Source organism: Curcuma longa, unplaced genomic scaffold, assembly GCF_044706935.1.
Source record: "Curcuma longa cultivar G26 ecotype Majalengka, Jawa Barat unplaced genomic scaffold, ITB_CL_G26_1.1 contig_2545, whole genome shotgun sequence".
Classification (NCBI taxonomy): domain Eukaryota; kingdom Viridiplantae; phylum Streptophyta; class Magnoliopsida; order Zingiberales; family Zingiberaceae; genus Curcuma; species Curcuma longa.
Window position 1 is genome coordinate 44161 of NW_027432769.1, and position 19213 is coordinate 63373.

General features: G+C 37.5%; 1 protein-coding gene across 1 annotated transcript in view; it reads right to left on the bottom strand.

The window, feature by feature from the left end:
* The window catches only part of LOC141818599 (BEACH domain-containing protein C2-like), a 29020-nt gene extending 10213 nt beyond the window's left edge, over positions 1 to 18807 (bottom strand). The window contains exons 1-3 of the mRNA XM_074706061.1: positions 16630 to 18807; positions 10915 to 11702; positions 7461 to 8150 (exon numbers count right to left, since the gene is read on the bottom strand). Of these exons, the coding sequence (XP_074562162.1) occupies positions 7461 to 8150; positions 10915 to 11702; positions 16630 to 18526 (3375 nt within the window). The 5' untranslated portion in view covers positions 18527 to 18807. The remainder of the gene's footprint in view (positions 1 to 7460; positions 8151 to 10914; positions 11703 to 16629) is intronic.
* Positions 18808 to 19213: the final 406 nt, after the last annotated feature.

The following is a 19213-nucleotide window of genomic DNA, read 5'->3' on the forward strand; positions in this document are numbered from 1 at the left end:
CCATTCCTATCCATCTTGGTTTCAAGAATTCACCATAGATTAAAAAATCTAGCAAAGTTCGTACCCTGATCCAACCCATTCCTAAAGATCCTACACAATTTGGGAATCACATTGAACAAGAACTCAAAACTAGAAGCATCAGAGATTTACTAAAACTTAAACCAATTAAGAATAACATAGTATTGAAATCCTATGATGCTTACCTTAGATTGATTCAATTGCCTTTGCCCTAGCTTTCCTTGGCTCTAACCCTAGCTTGGCCCGAACCAGCCGCTGTCTGTCGATCAAGAACCAAGTCTTCTTCCTACCGAAATCCAAGACTAAACAGATTTGAGAATTGGTTTCCCATCATGCCATGAAGCAAAACCATCCCAAAACCTAAATAAATCCGATGAAAACCTTAAGAAATCCAATTAGAAATCAACCACTTACCATTCGCTCTCACCCCGATTGCCTCCTCCACCGTCACCTCTACCAATCGGATCGCACCTCCTCCGACAAGACAATGGGCCTAGAGTTGAAGATCCAACCCTCCGGCAGCTCCCTTGTCATCAGCTAGGGTAGAGGCTCCTCTAGCAGGTGCGATCGGGATGAAGAAGAGGAAACAGAGGCGGATCGCGTGAAGCAAAGGAATGAAATCGCGAGGAAGACTGGAGGATCGCGGCTTTTAAAGTTTCTTTACGGGTTTCAGCTTAATGGGTTTTGGCTTAACTGGTTTGATTGAATCCAATAAGTCTTTAGCCTATTAACCCTCAATCATTTAACCATTAATATTTAATAACTCTAAGTGACTGATCTTAGGTTAATCAAATGGGTTTTAACGGTTTGATTTAATGGTCTTAAGGCTAGTTAAACTCCAATTAATTTGGTTCCACTAACCCTAATAACCCAATAAAATTCTGACTAATTAGGGTTAATTATTTACAATTAGCCCCCTATTGTTCTCATATTTTTACAGGATCGGCAGACGTCGTGGAGGTGTCTAGAAAGGGATTCCAGGCGCCCGAAAAGCCTTACAAAAGAGCTTCGACAGAAGGCTTCTAGATAACAATTCAAGTGATTCCACAGCAAGACGATGGCAGTCTGTACGCAAACAACAACCCTAGAAGTCGTCGTAATGCCGGAGTTCTGCACCACAAGACATCTTCTCAACCTCCGACGATCTGGGTAACGATTTACTTAAATGTTTTTCATTTAAGTATGATAGAATTGTTATTGTATTGATATTTTGTAAATCGTTACAACTCCTCTCCGTAAGGAAGGAGTTATTTAGTGGATTGCTCATACATAAACGATCAAAGATCGTGGGCCTTGGAGTAGCAACCAGTGACTGTGAACCAAGTAAAAAGAAACTATTTCTATTATGTTTCTTATGTTTCATGCAATTGTTATTTCCGCTGCGACGTTATCTTTGAGTTACGAGCATAATCGACGAGTTTATAAAATCAAAAAAATGCTATAAGATAGCTCTATTCACCCTCCTCTAACGCATCTACGATCCTACAATTGCCCATACGTAAATGATCAAAGATCGTGGATCTTGGAGTAGCAGAAAGTGGCAGTGAATCATGTAAAAAGAAACTGTGTTTATTATGCTTCTTGTGTTTCTTGCAATTGTTATTTTCACTGCGGCGTTATCTTTGAGTTACAAGCATAATCGATGAGTTTATAAAATCGAGAAAACGCTACAATATAGCACTATTCACCCCCTCTAACACATATATGATCCTACAATTGGTACCAGAGCGGGGGTGTTCAAACTCAGTGCAACCACTAGTCGAGCAGATTTTCCAAAATTATTTTTTAGATTTTTTAGATTTTTAAAATTTTATTTTATTTTTTTCCTCTTACACTACTAATCTAAGACCAAGTCTTGGAACAAAGTTTTTGCTCTTTTTGTGTGCTAGATAAATGGCCCACCAGGAAGGATTTATTACCGCAAGACCACCTCTGTTGTTCGGAGAGGACTTCATCTACTGGAAAGGTAGAATGGAATACCACTTGAAGACACAAGTAGAGATGTGGATAGTCATCCAGACGAGATTTACAATCCTGACTGACAATGATGGCCTACCACAGTCTTACGATAAATGGGATCCGGCCACGAGAAAGAAGATCGAGACAGACGCAAAGGCAACCCAGACTCTATAATGCGGATTAACCAAGGAGGAGTTGAATCGAGTCGGACCCTTCATAAGTGCAAAGGACTTATGAAATAAGCTAATCGAATTGCACGAAGGCGCCTCAGACACAAAAGTCAGCAAGAGAGACCTGCTAATGAACAAGCTCTACAACATCCGTATGATGGGCAGACAATCGACAAGCTCTTCTGATGGAGTCAAACTAAGTGAACAAGTTATCCAACAAACTAATATGGATCATACTCAATCCACTCTAGATGTTGTTGATGATCATGATCCATTATGCATCAATGGAGGCTCAATTACAAGATTTAATGTAAGATACCAGAAAATTTTAGGTTTATTGGTAAATTTAATTGATTTTATAAAGGGTTTAGTGGGAAGATTAATTAATATTAATCTTGGTTAAATTGATTGGTTAGGGGATTAAAAGAGATAAATAAATTTTATCTTTACTGATTATATTAAAGCCTAAATTAGTAATGAGAATTTAAATTTTAGTTTATGAGTATAACCCAATTAAAAGTATCATAGTATAGTAGTTAGATCAATTAATGCCTAAGTTGTTCTTGGATTTGATTTCAACCCGTTAAAACCAACCATGCCCGTTAAGGAGACTTAAGCTGCGATCGCGACTTTCTCCTCTCCACTCCGCGCGATCCGCAGTCGTGACCTGGCCTCGCCCGCAGCCCGCTTCCGCTAGCGAAGAACTAGGGACGGGGGCTTTAAAGGAGGGCTGTGGGGAGAACCCTAGGGGATGCAATTCCCTCCTCTGCCCCGATCACAGTTGCATCGCCGCCGCCTTCCTCGATTCAGTGCCACCGATCCCTCTTCCTCTTCCTCTCCTCTCTGTTCTGTCACCGCAATCCCCTGCTCCGCCGAGGTTCTGCTGCCCGCGTGAGGAAAAGGAACGCCGAAGCTTTATGCCAGAGCCACTGCCGCCACCCGCCAACCGTGAGTAGAGATCCACAGCGCCACCTCCTTCTTCCTCAAGCCACGCGAGCGAATTCCCTCCTTCGCGGTTCGCCGCCGCCAACCTGAGCTAGCTGGATCTGGGACTTCTGATTTGAGGTAAGTTGGTTAGGGTTTTTGCTAAGGTTGACTTGAATACTTCTAAGGTTTCGGAGTTGGGAGTTTGTTCGGTAGGATCTTTTCATGGTTGTTGAAGTGTGAGTGCAGTGAGAAAACTATTGATTAGTTGATTAGAGTATTATTGCATTGGTTAATGGAGGTTTGATTGGTTGTTGGAAGTGGGTAGAACCATTGGATTGATTCGGTAGTTTAGATTGAAATTCATTAATAATTCTAGCTGATAGTGGTTTCGTTTTTATCCGGTTAAAGTTGTAAATGAGACTAACTTGTGTTTAATTAGAGAACGAGTTTAATTGAGTTAATTGATTTGGTTAGGTTGTGAATAGGTTAACTGGTTAAGTCGGGTTATAGGTTAGGTTAGGTTAGTTTAATTTCGGTTAAAGAATTAATTGATAATGGAGAAATCAATTTAATTAGATTAGTTGAAAATGATAAGTGTGTTAATTTAGGTTAATTCAGCCAAGTTGAATTAATTGGATTAGATTAACCTTAGAATCAACTAGGGTTTACTTCGTTGTAAAATTTAAATAATTAAAAGATGTTTATTGTTAATTGCAGGATCTTGATTTATCGATCCTGCTATACACGGAGAAATTTATTAGGGTTTTTATTGCGACGATTCGTTATTCAGGTGGGTAATCCCTGTGTTTGGTCAACACAGGTTCATTTCTTTCCCAGTGCATGTTACTTCCTATTATTGTTGATTATATGCCTTATCGTACTCCTGTTCCTTGTTATCTGGATACTTTAGTTGTACTCATGATTAACTCTTGCTTGACCTTACTTCCGTTGACCTTGGATTAATATTCCTGACTGTGTCTCTACTCAGGATATGACATTTGTGATCATTATTGTTATAGTTCTTTCTTTATGATACTTGAGATCATTGTGACCTACACCTACACTTATTTATTTGCCTGGTAGGTGTTAATGACTATGAAATGAACATCTCATCATGACGCTGGATAATGATTGTAAATCCCAATGATGTGGGTCTATCGTGTCTATAGTTGGCCTTTAGTAGTATATTGATATAAGTGGTTATGATCCCTACTTCCATCATATTGATGGCGACTGTATGACAGTGTACGCAGTCGATGGTTGTATGGCAGTGTACGCAGCCGAGCCGACGATCTGATCCCGACACCGGTTAGGGGTGGTATTCGGAGAGTATTAGAGGACAGATATCGGTCATAGGATATGGGATCACCGGACTACTTTGTTGTAGGTCACGGAGTACTGATCCCCCGATGCCGGCCATACCCAGTCTCAGATGCTTGCACGAGTGCTGTAGCGTGTGGGGCAGTTGCATCATGCATATGCATATCATGTGCATTATATATATGTATTGGACCGCACTGATCTTGCATTTTGGTTGTTTATTGTTTGATTCTTGATTGTTGCATTCTGTTTGACATGTCATTCATATGATACATTACATGTGATTATGCTAGCGCTTACTACCTACAGAGTTATTTATGATATCTTGCTAAACTTTGGTATGTATCCTTGTTATCTTTATTTATCTCTTCATGCACTATCTGTCTCTATTTTCCACTGAGTTTTGTACTCACGCCTTTGGACCCTGGGATTTTTCTATCTTCCCAGGTACCAGGTAGAAGCTTACAGATGATGCCAGGGATCTGCCAGCTACCATCTGGTAGATCTAGATTTATTCCTTTTAGTAGTAGTTCGATAAGGTTGTATTAACAACTGTTACATTCGATAGGATTGTAGACAGGTTATATGCATTGGTGTGGTTCTTATCTGTAACGCCCGCCCTTACCAGAGCCGTGACGGACGTTACAGTTAAAACTTTTCCTTCTTATTTAAAAAATCCCACATACGAAAAATCTAAAACTTTACTGCGGAAACATTATAATGTAATAGAATTTCCATGTGTGATATCTGACGCATGCATATATTGTCTAGAATTAAAAGTGTTCTACTCAACATATGGTATGGAAAGTCTGGAATCAACAGTAATTAAGACAACTATTTAACATGCAATAATAATTCATATCCCTTATGTTATGGCACCACCACACACATCCTTGCTTCAGCCTTGTCCTGCTGCCTCCCGTTGCTCAATGACCTCGGTTTGGTTCTGCAACATAAGAAATAAGAAACTATAAGCACAAGGCTTAGTAAGTTTCTTGTCCTACTCACCAAAAAGACCGTTCGTCAATCAAAGCATAGCATTTATATCATGTTACACAAACAAACAGAACATAGCATACCCATATAACTTCCTTGTGACCTTACATACATGAACATTCCTTAAAATTATCATCGATATCATATGCATAATGATAATGAACATGCTTTTGAAAAATCTATTATCATAATAGATAAATATAAACATTTTTATCATTCTTTGGGATCCCCGGCTTGTACCCATTTATTTCTTGCGCGCCATTCCAAATAGTACGAGGTTGCAAGTCTCGACTACTCGGTTACTAGGTCTTTTGCCTTTCGACCTAGAGCCAATCTTTGGGTGGCCATCCCTTGGACCCCTTTCGGGTTCCGGTACAAGCCGTTCATTAAAATAAATTAATGTATATACCTTCATTTCCTTTTATCATTTTAGGAGAACATTCCATGGATATTCAAATCTATTAATTAGATTCACAATATCACTTGAGCACCTTACATGGTCTAGCCCACCTCGTAGTTTTGCAACCCCAGGACAATACTTAAGTGGTCGTGCACCTAGACTCGAGATATCATTCAACTAAACCAATACACATTTAGTTTCACTAACAAGTCAAAATAACTGCTTCATTAGTATCATCAAAAATTTCACAAGAAAACATTAAGGGATCAAGGAGAAACAAAAAAAAAGTGTATTTTATTACAATGAAACACGTGTGTGTGTGTATAAACGTGTAGCTTTCTCTACATATTGAAATTATGCTTAAAAGAACTTGTCCTTGAAAGTAACATAAATCTTTAAGGCACAATCATCTGGGTGGCTTTGCAAAGACAATGGGGAATAACTCCTAAAATCTACAATAAACACATAATGAAACAAAGGAGAAAAAATTATGACTTATACAATCAGTCTTACTTTATGTGCACAACTATACACCCAAAAAATTAATATAACAAAAACGAGAACACAGATGGATGTGTAAGATGACAAGAGAAGATGAAAATATAATTATATATAGTGAGAGCAATTCGAAGTAGTACCAATAATCAATCAATTTAGAACTTATTGTATGTCTCTTTTGCCCTTTCTCATTTATATAATTTTATAAAATCAAAATCTGAATTCAAATAATAAGGATATACTTGTATTTTTTAAAGAATTTAATTTTTTGTAACAAAATTTCATGAATGCAATTTGAATATAAATTTTTATTTAAAAATTTTAAATTTTTGAATTTGACAAATCCAAATGTTATTTTTTAAAAAATATGAATTTGTGAGATTCAAATTTTTATACTAAATTGTACAGATTCAGATTTGGTACATATGAAATTTTTTTACTTTGATCAAAATGTAGATGGTTAAAAAAATATTATAAGATGAGGAGGGGCAAAAGGGACATAAATAAAAGTGTACCATGGTTTAAAAAAATGATCTCCCATTATAATTTTAATAAAGAGGGGTGTTCTTTTGATTTTTTTCCTATGATAATATAAACATATAAAAGAAGCAAATATGTTTTATAGTGACAAGTTGAATCAACTGGAGATAAAGGTGTAAGAAGAGCAAAGGAAGACCAAAGAAACTTCTAGCTAGAATAATTAAAAGTGATTTAAGACAGCTAAATATTACTAATGAGATAATCTTGCATTGCATATAGTTCAATGGAGGAATAAGACTAAATAGCCAACATAAATAGTTAAAACTAATGAGGCTTAATGATAATGATAGTGGAAAAGCTTCTCCATTTTTTATTTTTCTTTTTTTTTTTTTTCTTTTTTTTTTTTTTTTTTTGCAAATACAACTGAAGAGAGGACTGAAAGATAAAACAAGAAAAATCTACTCTTAAGAAAATAGCAGCATCAAGCCCATTTGTGAATGCTAAACATAGATACACATCATACTCATAAGAAAAGCAGAATTTTAAGGAAAAGGAAGAAAAGAATCCAAGAAATGGCATGTTTTAGTGAATTCTGTGGTGATAAATCCAGAAGATTAACCAAGATCACCCATTCATTAAAAGAGCAAGATAAGCATTCAAAATAAGGAACACAGCTCAGGAAAATAGCATACCGCTGCACCCAATAATGTTGTATATAAATTCTTGGTCATAAGCCTACATGAAGCAGCTTGAAATGCTTTCTGTAATGCAAAAGGGATCAAGGATACTTTGTCATCAAACATTGTGCCCCCTTCAGAACCTGCAATTCCCAGAATATTACTAGATTGTGTTATCGAATTATTTGGGACAATTTTCAGATGACCATTGGAGATGAGAGCACCCAAGAGACTGATGATTCCAACAACAACTCCATCACTATCGTCGACATTGTAGACATTATTTCTAGCACTCTCAGCACTTATTGACAAACTGATGTCACCCAGATTCTTTAGAAGCTGATTCTCAGGAGCCAAAGCCATTCCTTCCACATTTGCAGCCATGAAAACCTCATAAGACCCTTGACCGGTGTCAAAGGATTTAGGACCAGCATTATTGGCATAGGGCTCCTTTTCTCCAGATAATTCTAATCGTGAATCCAGACTAGTTTCCAGGACTGAATCTTTTTGTAATACAATAGAAGCTTTATCACTTTCATCAGAACTAGAAAATATATAACGGTTCCCAATTTTTACTTCTTGTTGCAGAAGAACGAGTAGTGTTTCCATTCCACCACAAGATATGAAAGCTTGTGCAAATGTGCTAGCCCGAGATGTATTTGGCTGCACAACCAATCTATAGAATAAGTGCAAAACCCTAGCAACCTGGGAGACAACAGATTATCCACCAAAACAATTGATCAGTTTCAAATCAAAGGCTTATTTAATTTTAAAGCTCAAACACCACAAAAATCCCTTTTTGAAAAAAAAACTAAATGTTTTTCTTAATATTAAAAAGACTTTCTTAGAACAATTCAAAAGCAAATACCTTGTTATGAACCTGTTATTAAGTATTCTATCAGGGTGTCTTTGTAATATTCGATATGATTAATAACATCAACATATAAATATAGGTAGTATGGGAGCTACCTAGGTTGAGAGGAATAATTCCATGAAACAAGATAGGGTATCAAAGCTGTCATTCTTCCTCGTGTAGCTTTTCCTCCGCACCTATCATATGCACAACATCTCCATCTACAAGAGCCATGTTTGCTGGAAGCTCTCCTTTCATCCACTTTTTCACTCTACGTGTTTTATTCCTGACTCTATTGTGTCGTCAATCCCACTAAGGAAAGGATTCATCTAAAATCTTATCCTTCATATGTAATTGGTGACAAACACCTTGCATGCACAACACGTCCTCCCCCTCTTCCCCTTCTTCTAACACTAGCACTAACATAGAACCTCCTCCTTCCCCCTACCCCAAGCAAGCACCATCAAGTCTTTGTCCTTGCGCAGGCACTATTGGCATCGCATCACCATCTCGCGAAACCACCATCTTGCGAGCATCTTCGGCATCATGATCTCACAGAGCACTAGCTCCACCTACTTCATCCACTAGATCCTCTATGTTGAAACCCTATCTCCTCCCTCCATGTCAGCTCCTTTATGCCAAAACCACTCTAAAATATTATGGTAAGTCCATGATAACAATGTTCTAGCTTCTTCTACTACTCTACTTCCTCTACCACTGACACTGATGTTCTCCCTCGGCTCCTACTTCCCCTCCTTTTTTCAATACACCTTTGGCACTGATATAACACTGGCAACACTATCTCAAGATGACAAGGTATTGAAATTTTGGCTTGGCTAGAGTTTTCAATCCTTGGTTAGGTCTTCTTGTTCTAGGCATCCTCACATGAACTGCGATCTTCCTCACCCTGGCTTCATCTATTGCCTCCTCTTAAATCCACACTACCTTCTCCCAATTCCAAGCATTCACACATGAGCTTCTCTCAGATGTGTTTGCAAGCCATGAAGGCGTTGTTTATCATTAGCTTTACCCTGTCATCATGTGATGCTTTGGACTCCAAGCAACAAAGGCAGCTTTACATTGTTGTCATCGAACATATTGGACTTCAAGCAAAGAAGGTATTGTCTATCAATGCCCTTGAGTTCATCAACTACAACTCAATTGGATTAGGACACTAGCACACTAGCATATTTAGATTCAAAATTCCTCTTTTGCATATTTATTTCCATTGTCTACCTCAATCTTGGTCATCTATTTTCCTTCCATGTTTACAAATTTGTCCTTTCCATGTTTGGTGTCTCTTGAGACATTATTCTTCTTCCAAAATCTCATATGACTCCTATTTGCTTTTGCCCGGTGTACCATCCCATCTAACACTCCTTTTCCCCTCTATGATTGCATGACATTGTTTTTGTTTTTTTGCTTTTGCACTCACCTCTATCATCCTTTCTTCCATGTTAACATGAATTTACTCCACATTCATTCCATTTCCAATGTTTCTTTTGTTTCATCTAAGATAGTTAGGATCTACGGTAAATAACTTATAATGGTTGTTACTCATTGCACACAATAATTTACAAACATATGATACCTTAATATTTAGTAAGAAAAATCATTGATCAATTTATTTTTCATTGATAACGGTAGCTTGCCATGACAACAACTTTTGTGATATTTATCTTTTTATACACAATTCATAGTTCTAATATAGTTAGTAATAGTTATTATAAATTACAAGTTTTGCATTTGATTGCATAACCTTTTTATAGTGTCTATGAATTATAGGTTTCTTCTATAATTTGGTAATTCTATTAGTGAAGTTCTTTATAGTGTGATTCCCTATTTATTGCACTTTATATTTTATAACTTAAATTCTAGTTTGAATTTATAATCAAACTAGTATAACAATCTAAAACCTCAAAATCTTTAAAGATGTAGAATCCCTAAAACCCAAAGCGAACTGAACAAATAAATTTAGTTTCGAATTTCTTTAAATTTATTTGGGTACAGGTCCAAATATTGGGATATTTTTAAAACCCAAAACATTAAATTTTTTAAAAAAATTGCCCCAACCTATATTCACAATTATTCAAGTCTCACTGTCACAATACTAAGCAGCACTCCCAACTTCATTAGCTCTAAGCACTCACCTTGGATTTTAGATTTGAGGGCCTTCGAGCATATTTCTAGTAATAAAGCATCCTTCTCAACTCTCAAATCACATCAATGTCTCACAATGTTACAATAATTAATAATTAACTAATCTCATTCATTAGTAAGGACATTGGTGCTGCCTCTTTTTCACTCATGCTTAATCTATCAATTCTTTTTTCATACCTTAGTTTTTTTCTTTGAGTTTAATTAATAATATATGTAGTAAAGGGGCTACCTAGGTTTGAGAGGAACAATTATCCCTAAACAAACAAAACAAGTATAGCAACAAATTTCAGCACGACAGAAGAGAATACAAAAGTGAAGTATTTACCATTATCAAGCAAAGGACAATCAATAAAACAGTGGAACCTAAAATCTTATGACACAGCAATTAAACAAACATTGGCTGTCTCACAATACAAAGCACAGTGCAGGCACCGTCGAGCAGGTTCATGAACATACCTGATTGGGTTGTGGACAGTCAATCATAAAACCAATCAAACACCGAACATCTTCACCTGCCAATGAAGGTGAAGCAGCACCTACTAAAAGTTCAATAACCACTAACAATTCATCAATGAGAGCATTCATTTCACCGATAGGTCTTGATGTTCCATTAGGAGAAAAAGTATCAATTGAATCTTTCTCCCTAACAACCCAATAGCATCTTCTACAGCCATCAAGAAGCATTTGCAGAGCATTTGCTTCCCTCATGACAGATGCTTCTGTGAATACCATATCTGAAAGCGAAGAAAGAAGCTTTTTTTGCAACCCATAATTGCACCGACTCCACTGCTTCAAATCCAACAGCAAAGTCCTAAAAAGTTGAACTTTAAGTTTTTGGTCATATCTTTGACAGTGACATAGTGACACAATAGCAGCAACAAGTTCCTCAGCACTAGATACATGTTGCTTCCCAAGTGCCATTTTAGAAAGAGACTGTAAAAGATGATGCAAGATTCTTGACAAAAGTTCGGGTGCTCGGGTGCGACATAACTCTTCATTATTTCCAGGATGTTGGATGGCAATTGAGATAATTCTGAAAATATGGGCAGAGAGGGAAGTAGTTGCAAGTGACAAAGCAAAATCACCAAGAATAGGTTCCTGGCTTTCTTTCTCCACATTGCTTACTGTCATTGGAAGCAAAGCCATTGGACCACCATAGGCTAAGGCCCATAAAGCTTCAGCTGGACGCAGACGAGAAGCAACATAAACTTGCCCAAGGACCTCAGCAGGTCGACGATGAATACCTGCAGATTAGAGCATACACAGTTACCTGCTCGAGAAATAAATGAGAAATGGAACAGAGAAGCAAATATCTCAAATGAGTAAAATAATTAATAATCACTAAAATTTACCTTATTTACAAATGACTGGAAAGCAGATGCTGATACAATGAAAGATGAGAGAACAATTATATTATAGGGTCAAGAAAGCAAATCAAACTGATTTAGAAGACTATATAACTCAATTTGAACTATCAATGAAGACCCCATTGTGGTTAATAATGTGAGGTTTCATTTTGCATAACTATGAAGGTGATAATGCAATGGCTTGATTTAGTAAGATGGATATTAAGTGTTTAATTTCACTAATTGCAGACGAGAAAAACATTGGATTGTAGTAATTAAAGTAGAAGAAAGTAAAGATAGGTTTGTCTTATTAGATGATACAAATCTGCAAAAGGATCATCAGCAAAAATTGTAAAAATCTCCTAGATCGCTCTAGCAAATTATCTCATAAATACTTTATGGATTAAGCTGAGTTTTAACTGAATTATGTAGTTTCCTTCAATTGCTTTGACAATCCAACTCATCCATTAAGAACTTACAACAAAGATAGATATAATGTCCTCTCAACAATTGCTACTTGATATAATTGTTAGGAAAGGTTTGGAAACTTTGTAATGGTACACAGATAGAAAGACATAAAATGGTAAAATCTGCAATAGAATTAGTTAAAAATTTATCTGCCATTGTTTGGATTTTCTTAATGATAAATATTACATGCAACAATAAGTTGATAAAATCACTCCGTTAAATTATTAGCCCAAGATGTTTAAGCCCCCAAGTTAGTAGTACTTCACTCATCTAAAATTATGAAAGTTCTTTATCAGCTAAAATTCTTTGTGAGACTAAATTAAAGTTTTATAATGTGTCCCACTTAAGGTATGACATCTGATCAAAATCCAAACTCATAACTTAGCCAGGGTTCAAAATTTCATGTCTTGCTAAGTGATAGTCAAAATATACCATTCTAGCAAAGCAGATCGTGAGTAATCTCTCCTATGCTCATGTTAATTGTGTTGATTAAGGATGCAAACGAGTCGAATCGAATCGAATAATATAAAAATATTGATATTCGAATTCAAGCTCGAAACATATATATGATATTCGAATTCGATTCGAAGCTCGAAAATATCAATAATTTTGGCTCGAGTTTGATTCGAAATATAATTCGAGCTTGAGTTCGATTCGAATTATTCGACCTTAATTCGAGCAGAATCAAATTTTAGTTCGAAATGTCTTAAATTATTTGAGTTCGATTCGAATTATTCGAACCTTAATTCGAGCAGAATCAAACTTTAGTTTGAAATGTCTTAATTTGAGCGGCTCGCGAATAGTCGAACACAATATTATAGATTCGAATTCGGCTCAAAAAATTATCGAACATGTTCGAGTTCGGCTCGAATTCGATAATTTCGAATACGAATCAAATATTATTCGAACTAGCTAGAAAAGCTCGGGAGTCGGCTCGATTCGTTTGCACCTCTAGTGTTGATGAATATCATTCCATACTAACTACTAATTGCTACACTTGGTGTCCTTAAGTACATGTCAAGATAAATTCAAGTAATTTTATTAATTTTTCAACTTGTTTCCCAAATTCTAATTCAATTTATTATTTAATTACTATAGTCTTGTTTTTTAACTAAAAAAGTTAAGTAAAAAAGATTGTCATGAGTAAAATTCATACTAATTCTTTTAAGAGCAAAAGGACTTTGCATAACTTCTTTACACCAACTCAAAACAACTTTGCACAACTCGTGGACAATTTCCACCAATGAAGGAACTTCTTCAAATGATGACTCAATACAACTCAATCAAGTTCTCTGCAGCTCACGAAGAGCTTCATCAAGGCTGCAAGAGTTCAACAAAAAAATATTTTGTGAATAAACTTAGGCAAGTTAAACTCTCAAACTTCTCCTTCCACCACCACTAATTCACCATACTCATAATTGTTGGTACTTCCAACACAATATTGAAACTATCTCATTTCATCTATCATCAAAAACCCCAGGTTGAAATGAGATTTTAAACCTTTAAATTCAGGATCATCCCTAATTAAGGCATGTAAAGCCCAATGATGGCTCTGCTATCACATAGGTAAAACTTTGTGAATTCCTCTTTGTAGATATACTTTGACACCATATGTAATAATCCAGTGGAATAATAGGCCAAATGAATTGCCTAAATATTTAGTCCAAATTAATAGCCATCCGCTGGTCTAAGCTTATAAACTCTATTCATTGGCCCTAAAGTGTCATATTTCAATTGGTTTAAAGCAGGGTATTTATGTTGGCTTCAATAAATTAAGATGTTGATTAGGTAATAAATTAATAATTAAGCACATTGACAAGGTCACATAGTACACATTGCCAAAGGAGCAAACTAAAAATCACACTAACAAGAACTTCTGACCAAAGTTATTACAAAATTAAATTTAGTGCTAAATTATTAATTTTAAAACTTCGGGACAAGAATTTTAAGTCTTAATTAGACTTAGCAATTTGTGTTGTTTACTTTTCCTACTGTCTATGGAAATTTGTATTTTGACTATCTAGAAACACTAAAGTAACATAATTCAAGTTTCATGCAAATGAATAATGTTGCCAAAATTACAGTATGAAGATAAAAAAAATGAAAATGCTACTCATTCTAGTTACTTCTAAATTGTTTGATCTGTTACTAGGTTTTAGTGCACCCTCTTCATCCTTGTCGCATATCATTCACAAGTTCATCACCAATGGTACGTCTGTTACTATCTGACTTCTATGATAACCCGTATGGACAATATTGCTTCGAAGGAGTTGGTGGCAAATTAGAGTATTAGGCAACGTTCAAAATCTCGAGTCGTGTTGAAGTTTCGATCTTTAACTGGAACAATATTGTTTCGGTATCGTGCAAATATTTTGATGCATGGTGTCGCTAATGGGTTAAAATTGAAGAAGAAAGAAGATGAAGCATAGGAAGTTAGCATTGTCTGTGTCAAGCATGGTTTTATATCTTTTACCATGTCAGATGAAACGATCAAAAAATATCATTCCGATAAATTACCGAAACTCAATACTACTCAGCACAGACAATGTTTCCTTCCTTTGTTTCATTTCCTTCCTTTGTTTCATTTCCTTCCTCCTTCAACCTTCAAACTATCACTGATACCATGCATCGAAGCGTCAATACAATACTAAAACAAGTCAAAGACCAAAACTACTGCACTACTCGAAGTGTCGAGTGATATCAAGTTTCGGTGATTTACCAGAAGGATACATTTTGACTATTTCGTCCAACACAGTACGAGATTTCAAATCATGATTTATATACTAGACTGCCACCCTTGTGCATGTGGGACCTCCTAGCTTCAACATGCCCATATGTACAAGTGTGTGTCCATTTTCTTATAGCTCGAACTTTTGGAATAAGCAGTTAGTTAATATACTTTAATACAATATTAAAGTAGGCACACCTGCGTCAAGAAAAATATATATCTAATCAATTCATGTGTTGGGAGGTCATGACCAATCAGTAGGGAGGTGACATAAAGGTAACAAAATATATATAAATTTGTTTCTCTTTTAATAGCTCGAGCTTTTGAGACAAGTGGTAAACAAATCACTTTTAAGGACACCTTATATTATTCCTATTAAATCCTTAAGACCTTAAGAGGAATTCCTGGTGGATCATATGCTATGCAGTATTTGAAGTTTATGTGCCTTTTTATCAAACAAAAATATTTCTTTCATGACCATTTTTTGTTTCATTTTTGAATGTTGGTGAAATAATAGTATTACTTTTGTAACACGTTCCCTTCATTTTCAAGCTTTCTATACGTTTGTCTCCATATTCAATTCTACTAACGCCATCTGAAAATTTCTATTGGGTCCATATATAAAGTTAATTCTTGATTACATGATAGAAGACTTACTAAAACTAGGTGTTCCATGCAAATTAACTATGGACATCCACATATATTAAGGAATGAGCTCCACATAAGTCAATATCCTGTCATATTTCATACTACATAGCATTTAACCTATGTTAAATGGATTCTTGTACAAGTATTTGACTAGAATGTGGATCTAAGTATCCAACAAGGTTGTTTCTAAATTTTGTTTTACATGATTAATGAATTGTTGTTTCTAAAAAAATTTATAGATGATTAATGAAGATTTCAAGTGTTTACTAAATCTTAGTGTTTGGACAAAAGTATGGAGAAGGTCATGGAGAGTTCAAGCATCATGTTGATTTAATTTAATTCAGGAAGTTTTGTGTTTCTAGACCTGGAGTAGTCCTTCAGTCTATAGCTCTTTTTTTATTTGAAAAAAGTGTTACCCTCTTATAGCATTGCCTATTACAAGCCTTCTCTTGAAATACTGTGTGAAAGTATGGTGGGTGTTTCTTCTATCAGTCTACACACAATGTAATTACTAACTGCCATGATAAAAGCATGTTAGTTGTGTAAGCATGGCCATGTTAGTCTCATGCTAGCATGACCCACTTGAGTCATGTGTTAGACTCATTTCAGATGATAGTCTATAGTCAGAGGACATATTGGCTCCTCTCCTCAAATACAAAGACAACTCGAATAAATACATTTTAAAGTTCCTGCAAGATAGCTGGCAAATTTGGTAGGATATTGATATCTAATTCTCACAAACATAAGCAGATAGAAAATGTGGAAAATAGTGTAAGGCTGCTACACAATAGCTGACTGGCTTTTACATGAATCAATGCCAAACAGTTTACCTTATACAGACCTACATTGATTTCCTTAACTTTTCAGTTTAAGCAGAATGCTTTCAAAGCATAGATCTTATGTGATTAGTAATATAAGGAAAGGGAAACTATATATGAGAAGATTTAACATTAGAAACAGCAAAAGAGATACTTGGCTAACCTGCTGAACCTGATGGTGAAGCATCTTGACAATAACGGCCATTTAGCAATTTAGGGTGATATAAAAGATGCAAACTTCCTGAAATATCAGCATCCAATGAAAAGCACTCTTTTGCCATACTCCTCACATGGTCATTTATTCCCATCCAGGGTAATCCAGCAGCATTACCAAAACAAGGAAGTGCATCTCCTCCCCTAGAAGCCAATCGACGCATTTTTTCTGGACCGATTGGCTCCTTAAATATGTAGACAGGGCCCATCTCTGCAAACAGTGGGCACTGGCGCCTGCGCCTCTGTAAACCAGCCATGGTTGGAGGAGGGTTTGTCCCTATGCAGCAAAATGCTAAGGGCTTCGAGATGCGTGGAAATTCGAAAGGGCGACTCTCATATAGGTTGCCGTCCACATACAGTCTCAACTCACTTTCAGCCTTTCCTAACAAACTTTGCTTGTAACTATGTTCCAATCCAACAAAGTACCAACATTGAGGCTTGAAAGCATGAGTGAAGTGCAGAGAAGCCTTCCTTCCCTTCCCGCTGCCACACTCCACCACCAAGAACTGCCCATGGAAGTATGCCTCCACTCCTTGGTTGTCAGAAGACAAAAAACTGAAGAGCCTAGGCATATGAGCCGTCCCTTCTCCAGCAAGTACACTGGCTGCAGCAGCTGCCGACATGGCAGATGACTTACCTGACTTTGCGGCTGCAGCTGCAGCAATAGCGGCAGCTGCAGTTGCTGTGTTAAGGGTGTCAGAGAACGATTCAATGTAAATCCATGTCGCAAATCCATATCCATTGTAGAAAGGCCATCGGCTGTCACCAGGGCCTAACAAGCCAGAGCTCTCGCCATCAAATTCAAAAGTGTAAGCAGGACCCATTGCCTCCCTGCTTTCCATGGCCTTCTCTAGTGCTAGCAACAAAGGCGCAGCCAAGTCAGTTGACACAGACTTCTTGATGAGACCAAGCCATCTGTGGAGATCAAGCGTACTCAGAGAATGCTCTGCTAAAACCTGAATGCACTGGAACAGCCACTTTCCATCCCAGGAACTGTGATCAACGGAGTTTATTTTTTCTGCTGATTGGAGGAGAGCACGCAACAAACCAGCAGCTGAACACATTGCTCGGTTTCTGGTGCAAGCTCGTAAGATCAATAGCAGGCCTTTAGCCATTCTAGTCCTTGGCGACATGTAAGTTAGAGAATCCCATTCGCAGGGTAACCAGGGGATTATCTCTGCAGCTACCACCGCAGCCCTCGAACTCAGCATCACGGTCGGAGGATTCCAAACAGCATCCCTGCTGCCATCAATCTCATCGAGACCTTCAATGCCTCCCATCGTAGTGAGAAGGGCATCCACAACGGATCTTGAAACGCCGACGGCATCATCACCGCTACCCTCAGAGACCACCGACTTGAGCTTCTCCAAGCCCTCCGCCCTGCCCATTATGGCCGAGTCAACCGAATGAACGATATCCGGCGGAACATCAGACGTGGCTGGCTTCGCCCTCGGCTTGGGCGGTGACGCTACGGGGGACACGTACGAGTCGAAGTTACCAGTGGACCACTGATCCGATGGCCTGCGCGGCAGATCCCCCGCCATTTCGACGGGAGGTGACACAGATGCGTCGGCAAGGGGCGACAAGCGAGCGGAGTAGCGGTTGAAATCGTCGGAGCCGGGGGGCCCCGTGGAGACGAGGGCAGGGTCAAAACGGGGTGTTGCGGGAGCGACGACGACGTCCAGATCTCGGAGGGAGACGGGCTCAAATAGGTCGTCCTCGGCGAGGGAGCTGGTGAGGCTGCCGCCAGAGGAAGCGAGATGGTTTCGTTCGCTGCCGCCGCCGCCGACTCCTCCGCGATTGTCCTGTGGGGACGAACCAGAGGGCTCGTGCCGATCCTCTTCCATTTTGTAGACTCCAGAGGACAAGAGAAGATTAAAAAAAATGAATTAAAGATTAGAAAAACCAATCACGACGACGTCAAAGGGCGTAAGAAAAGAAATAACAAAAACAATGCGGGACTAAAAATCTGCAGATCTAGAGAAATTAAAAGAGGGTTGACGAAAGGAGAGCAGGTGGGAGATCGAGGAGTGGCGCTGCTGCTTCGATTGATCTGAAAATGGCAATTCTTTATGGAATTGAGTTACATTGTTTGTGTTGGACGAGGGAAGCGAAGCGGGTCAAGGGATGGAGAAGCCGGAGAGACGAGGAGGGATCGAGTTCAACCGGCTTGAGCCTTGTGGTTGAGGATTCCGCCCAGTTGTGTTACGCCATGGGATTTCGGCTATTTTGTAGGATATTTTGTGCTTCGCAGGGGCAGGGTTACCGTCATTTTTCATTATGTAAATTTTTTTTTTTTAAATCTTGTAATATTCTCTTCAATTTAAAAAAAAAAAAAAGAATATTTTTATTATCTTTATAGTCGAGCGAGGGTGGTATTTAAAATATTATTAAAATAACATTCCACTTTATATTTTGATACGTAAATACTTCAATTTTTTTCAATCGATCCAATGGCACCCCACTTCATATTTTAATATCCGAAATACTTTTCTTTTTTTTCAATCAGTTCAACTATTAAAAATTGCTTTTTT